This window comes from Podarcis erhardii, assembly GCF_964252035.2.
Source record: "Podarcis erhardii genome assembly, chromosome: 13".
Taxonomy (NCBI): Eukaryota; Metazoa; Chordata; class Lepidosauria; order Squamata; family Lacertidae; genus Podarcis; species Podarcis erhardii.
Window position 1 is genome coordinate 31,007,027 of NC_138502.1, and position 6,000 is coordinate 31,013,026.

Consider the following 6,000-nt stretch of genomic DNA (forward strand, 5'->3'; position numbering starts at 1 on the left):
CAAGATGCAGAAGGGACGTGGGTGGCACTGTGGGTTAAACCACAGAGCCTAGGACTTGCCGATCAGAAGGTCGGCGGTTTGAATCCCCGCGACGGGGTGAGCTCCCATCGCTCGGTCCCTGCTCCTGACAACCTAGCAGTTCGAAAGCACATCAAAGTACAAGTAGATGAACAGGTGCTGCTCCGGCGGGAAAGTAAATGGCGTTTCCGTGCGCTGCTCTGGTTCGCCAGAAGTGGCTTAGTCATGCTGGCCACATGACCCGGAAGCTGTACGCTGGCTCCCTCAGCCAATAAAGCGAGATGAGCGCCGCAACCCCAGAGTCGGTCACGACTGGACCTAATGGTCAGGGGTCCCTTTACCTTTACCTTTACCTTAAGTTGGGGGGAGGACCTAACCTCTGGGTGGAGGGACAGAGAGAAAGCAGACAGGAGGGGCAAGGAGAACACAAATGGGAATGAACCAAAACAGACTGGGTGGTGTATCAGCATTTGCAGGGAGAATCCAAGCCACCTGGTGGCATAACTTAATTCGAGTTTACAATTGTTTTTATCTGCTTTTGGACGGGCAATGTTCTCCCCAGGAGGGGAGGTGCTCCATTCCTGCAGGTAATGGGATACCAGGCGGATGGATGGAGCAGAAAGTACCCAAACCCCACCCACCGCAAGCACCCCGCCTTTGACATATTATCTCTGAGTCAATGTAGCCCTCAACAGGGAAGGGGGACAGATCACCACAGCTGATCTGCAACCATCTTATTCTTCTCCCAGGTGATGAGATGCAATATGGGACTTAGGTTTTGGGGGGCTGTCAGTCAAGCTGCCCTTAGCGAGCCACCATCACGCTTGCCTCCACCCCCAATCTTGAACCAGTCTCCACCACTATCTGAAAGGGAGAAGGGAGGCAAGCAGCAACAGTGCCTCCTCCTCCTCCCTCTATGTTTTCTTGAAGAGGGATGATGGGTGGATGGCAACAGTGAGGAAGAGGATCAAGAGTTCTGGTGATTGGCAGGGAGCTCACCACTGAGCAGTGTTAGAAATTAGCCAGGCGCCAGGTGCATTTGCAACCGGTGCAGGACCAATTGCAACCATGTGGAGATCTCTGGATGCCAGGATGGCAACTGGGGAGAGCAAAATGTCACTTAAGGGAAGGATCTGAAATAAACTCCACTGCAAAAAAAGGCACTTAAGACATTCCACTGTGGTGACCGTAACCTAAGTTTTGCAATTAGGTTTCGTATCTGAATTTCCAGTACTGCCACCAAGGTGTGGGCCTGTTCAAGGATCCATCCTAGAGTAAAGAAGGGAGAATTAAAGAACCTCACTCAACAAATTTCAGCAAGTGAGTAATCTGCAACTTTGGGTGCTTCCAAATTGGTCGTCCTTTTTGCAGATGAATTCCACAGCATGTCATTGATGCAACAACAGTGCATTTGAGGTAGATTTATACTGGACAATCCACACATCGTTCCATTTTATTAGTAGTTCTGCAATGCTTCCCTGTGTTTGCTGTCTGGAGAGGCGCTCTTGCACTACAGTGTGACAAAAGTCAGACACAAAAGAACCCTGGAACATTTGCGATGGGTACAGATTTCAGCAGGAAGTTACCGAACTAATTGGAAACAAATTCCCAACCTGAAACCTCTGCAGGCACCACTGACAGTGAGATCACGAATAAATGCCCTGGGTACCATCATGAGCCCAAGTCATCACGAATGCACAATTAAGAAGGATGTGCAGCAGGCCATTTGAAAGACTGAAATGGGAGCCAACAGCCACACTTTAGGGACCCATTTCAAGTAAATGAATGCCAAGGCTTAATCCTATATAGCATATCCTAATAACAAACTCATTCTCCAAGTCGGGAGCCAAAACAGGGCCATCCACACCCAAATGGGAGGCATTAGTAAGTTCTCAAGGGGACCTCAAGGTTCACAGAAGACCAGAAACACATTTAGGGGCAACAGGGTGAGGAAAACAGGCCAGTGAGAACTGATCACACTTAGCACTTTGAAGGGGCAGTGTGGAAACTGATAAAGAGAGTAGGAATTGTCCAGACAAGGAATTTTCCAGACTTGAAAGGGAAACCAAACAGACCAATTCTTCATGCACCAAAACCAAAGGTCCTAAATAGGTATAAACATGAAGGATGGTGGTGGAAGCACAGAGAGCCAGAAAAAGATGGATACACAGGTCAGCATTTGCACAGGGTGCCAACCGATCTATGGTGAATCCTGTGGCCCCAGGCAGCCAACTGTACATATATTTTGTAAAAATTGGTCTTCTCCAACCTACTACCCACCGGATGTTTTTGCACTACTAATCTCATCAGCTCCATCAGCAGGGATGATGGGGCTTGTAGTCAAAAACATCTAAAGGGCATCAGATTGTATAATGCTGGTCTGGGGATTAAAAAATGTCATTCCATTACAATAAAAGAGAGGTCCATAGCTCAGTGACAGAGCATCCAGAAGGTCACAGGTTCACTCGCTGGAATCATAACACGAGGCTGGGAAATATTCCCTGCCTGACTCTCTGGAGAGCCACTGCCAGTCATACTGAGCTAGTTGGGCACTGACCTGCAGCTTTCCCAATTATACCTGCTAGTTCCACCTGTCAAAGCACCTGCTGGACTCCCAATACCCAGACCCTACACTGTAACCCTCAGGGTGATCGCCAGCCCCACATAAAGCACCTTATGTCCCAAATAATTCTGCTACTCGTCAATTTTTGTACACAAGCTCTGTGTGCCCCAACCTTCTGCACCAGCCCCACACTCAACTCTTGATCACCTGCCCATTGCCTCTACACAGACACCCACTGCACCCCATATTGTGCAACTCACACACATGTCCCACCCCAAGGATTCTACCTCTTAACCCGCTAGCACTGCCTGACTCTCAGCACCCCACAGGGTTGCTGCGAAATCCCAAATCGTTCACACAGATCCATTGCCTTCTCCAAGTCCTTGCTCCTTCCCTTGGCGACGGCGGCCCCCACGGACCTCTGCCTTCCACCTACTGCACAGACAACCCTGCCCCTGAATAACCCCCCAAGCCCCACGCGATCCTCGTACTCTCCTGGCAAAGTGGATGCCAGCCCACACGAGGCGACGCCAGAATAAACGTGTGACAACCTCTCTTAGAAGGCGCCACGATATTTCTCTCTCTCTCCCCAAAACAAAACAAAAAAAACAAAAAACAGCCAAAGATACTTTGCCCTTGGGAACAGCCCAACCCCAGAAAATGAAAAATATTTTACCCACCCCACGCAGATCTCCCCCTCCCTCCTTTTGCCCTGTATCCCAACCAGACCCAGAGCTCGGGTTCTGCCAGCTTTGAGGACACCGGCCTCTCTTCGCATCCACTTTTTCTTTTTCTTTTTATTTATTTTTTGCAACCCACGCCACACCGCCAGCCTCAGCCCGGCCCCACGGAATGCCCCATATTAACCCCGAGCCAAAGCTTCTCCCGGAGCCCCAAACGCGGGCGCATCCACCCTCCCGCGCGCGCACGCTCTCCCTCGCACCTTAACGCGCGGCTCCCTCCCTCTTAGACTCCCACCCTGTTTAAAACCCCACCGCCGCGCCAAGCGCCAGCCGCCGCCCCCCCCCCACGCCCTACAACCAGCATCAACCCCCCCCCCCGCCAGCCCCACGCGTTACTCCCAGAGTTGCAGCGCTTCTCTCAAACCCTCACCTCCCCCACCCGGGAAAAGTCAGGCACCCCACCCCGCGGTCCTTTTTACAACTGACCCCACCCCACCCCACCCCACTCCACGTCCTACGCAAATACAGCCCCAGCCCCCCAGCATCAGAAAGATCCAAGCGAGCACCACGCCCTGCCGCCAGCTCCGATCCTCCGCCCCCCACCCCCGGCAGAGCCGCCTGCCGCCCGGCCCCGCTTACCTCTTCCATGCTGGACCCCTCACGGTCTCCAAAGGGCGGCGCCGGGGCGACCCATGGAGGAGAGGGAGAGGAGGAGGAGAAGCCCCGGGAAGCGGCGCCGGTTGCGGCGGGCGCAGCTGCAGAGCGCGCGGTCCTCCCCCTTGTGGCCGCCTGTCTCTCGGTCTGTCTGTCTCCACGCCGTGGCCCCTCCCTGCCCATTCCCCACTTGCAGCCATCCAAAGACGCAGCCGGGAGAGGGTCATGTGAGGAGGCTCCTGTCTCTTTTGCACGCTGGGGAATGGGGTTGGGGGGGGGGGGAGAGAGAGAGACCGGCTGAGGGAGGGGAAAGACAGGCAGCGCCCCCTCCCACCCCAGCTCCGCCGTCTGCTTGCCTGATGCAATTCTTCCTCTATCCCACCCCACCCCACCTTTTGCAAATCTACCGAGGGGAACGCCAGGTCTGTTCGATTGCTGCCCCTCCCTTAGCAACCCATAAAGCTGCTATTATCAACATCAACCCATTCATGAAGAACCTCCAAAGGGGGGGGGGCGGTAATACAAAAAAAATCAACACCCCCAATGCAATAAAGACTGATGCAATAAAGCCCCCTCCCCACCTCAGTCATCGCTGCCCCACATCTTTTGCAAAGCGGAAGAGAAAACGCATGGTCTTCCAAGACGCCGCCCAGCCCCTCCCGTAGTAGCAACCCGTGAAGCTGTTGTCTTCCCCCGTTCCATACAGATGCAAGCAAGCGGTGCTTCCAGAGCCCGCTCGCCAAATGCAACAACCGCACACACACACACACCCCACCACCACTACCCCCTACATAGACTCTCCTGAGACCTCGTCTTTGGCAACCCCAAACAAAGATTGCATTCAATCCACGCGCGCGCCCCAGGAATCGAGAGAAAGATCAACACATGCCCCTTTTGCAAATCTTGGGGGGGAACCAAATGCATGCTAAGAGGCTTCGTCTTGGGCACCCTTGAACATAGGAAGCTGCCTTCTACTGAGTCAGACCACTGGGTTTCTCAGTATTCGCTGCACTGACTGGCAGCAGCAGCAGCATTCACGGGCTTCAGGCACGGGTTTCTCCCGGCCCTGCTTGGGATGCTGCGGATTAAACGTGCAAAGCAGGTGTTCCACCGCTGAGCTGTAGCCCTTTCTCAGTAATGTATCACACACGTCCAAATTGAGAAACAGGCGGTAGCTGCTTTCCCTGATGGAAGGCATATTTACAAATCGGGGTGGCACGGTTATGGTTTTCTATGCCGCTTTCTTGGTAGCTTGGAAATGGGGGAGTTGGAAAACCACCTCCATACAGTGTGCTTTCCCAATACACCATCCTCGCTTCTGGTTGTCTCCACACAAGTTTAATGTGCTCAGCACCAGATTTAGGGTGTTGCCACACAGTTTGCCCTCACAGGGCACCGAGCCAAGGGGGTGCAAAATTGACAGGATCCATAACTGAGAATAAGGGTGGAACTGTGGGTTAAACCACAGAGCTTAAGACTTGCCGATCAGAAGGTCGGTGGTTCGAATCCCTGTGATGGGGTGAGCTCCTGTTGCTCTGTCCCTGCTCCTGCCAACCTAGCCGTTCGAAAGCACGTCAAAGTGCAAGTAGATAAATAGGTCCCGCTCTGGCGAGAAGGTAAACAGCGTTTCCGTGCGCGGCTCTGGTTCGCCAGAAGCAGCTTAGCCATGACCTGGAAACTGTATGCCGGCTGCCTCGGGCCAATAAAGCGAGATGAGCGCCGCAACCCCAGAGTCGGCCACGACTGGACCTAATGGGCAGGGGTCCCTTTACCTTACCTTTATAACTGAGAAGAGTCATTTGGGGTGCCCAATTCTAGCCTTGCATATTATGAAATGACCAAAGTCTGCCCCTGGCGTGGTCACCACCTGATTCCCTCTTTCCCCAGACAAGTTGTACCCCATATTTCTTTCCAGGACCTCAAGGGTAGTGTACATTATTATTATTATCATCCTCGTTTTATTTATACCCTGCCCATCTGGCGGGTTTCCCCAGCCACTCTAGGTGGCTCCTAACAGAGTATTAAAAATACAATAAAACATCAAACATTAAAAACTTCCCTAAACAGGACTGCCTTCAGATG

At 52.9% G+C, this 6,000-nt stretch overlaps 1 protein-coding gene across 2 annotated transcripts in view; it reads right to left on the reverse strand.

The window, feature by feature from the left end:
• ARHGAP23 (Rho GTPase activating protein 23) overlaps window positions 1-4,523 on the reverse strand; it is a 172,554-nt gene extending 168,031 nt beyond the window's left edge. Inside the window, exon 1 of one of the 2 annotated variants that reach the window (XM_081837570.1) lies at window positions 4,500-4,523. In XM_081837570.1, the coding sequence (XP_081693696.1) occupies window positions 4,500-4,508 (9 nt within the window). In that variant the 5' untranslated portion in view covers window positions 4,509-4,523. Of the gene's footprint in view, window positions 1-3,903; window positions 4,117-4,499 lie in introns of those variants that run through there. The other variant, XM_081837568.1, reaches the window with a different exon arrangement.
• Between the last annotated feature and the right edge of the window lie 1,477 nt (window positions 4,524-6,000).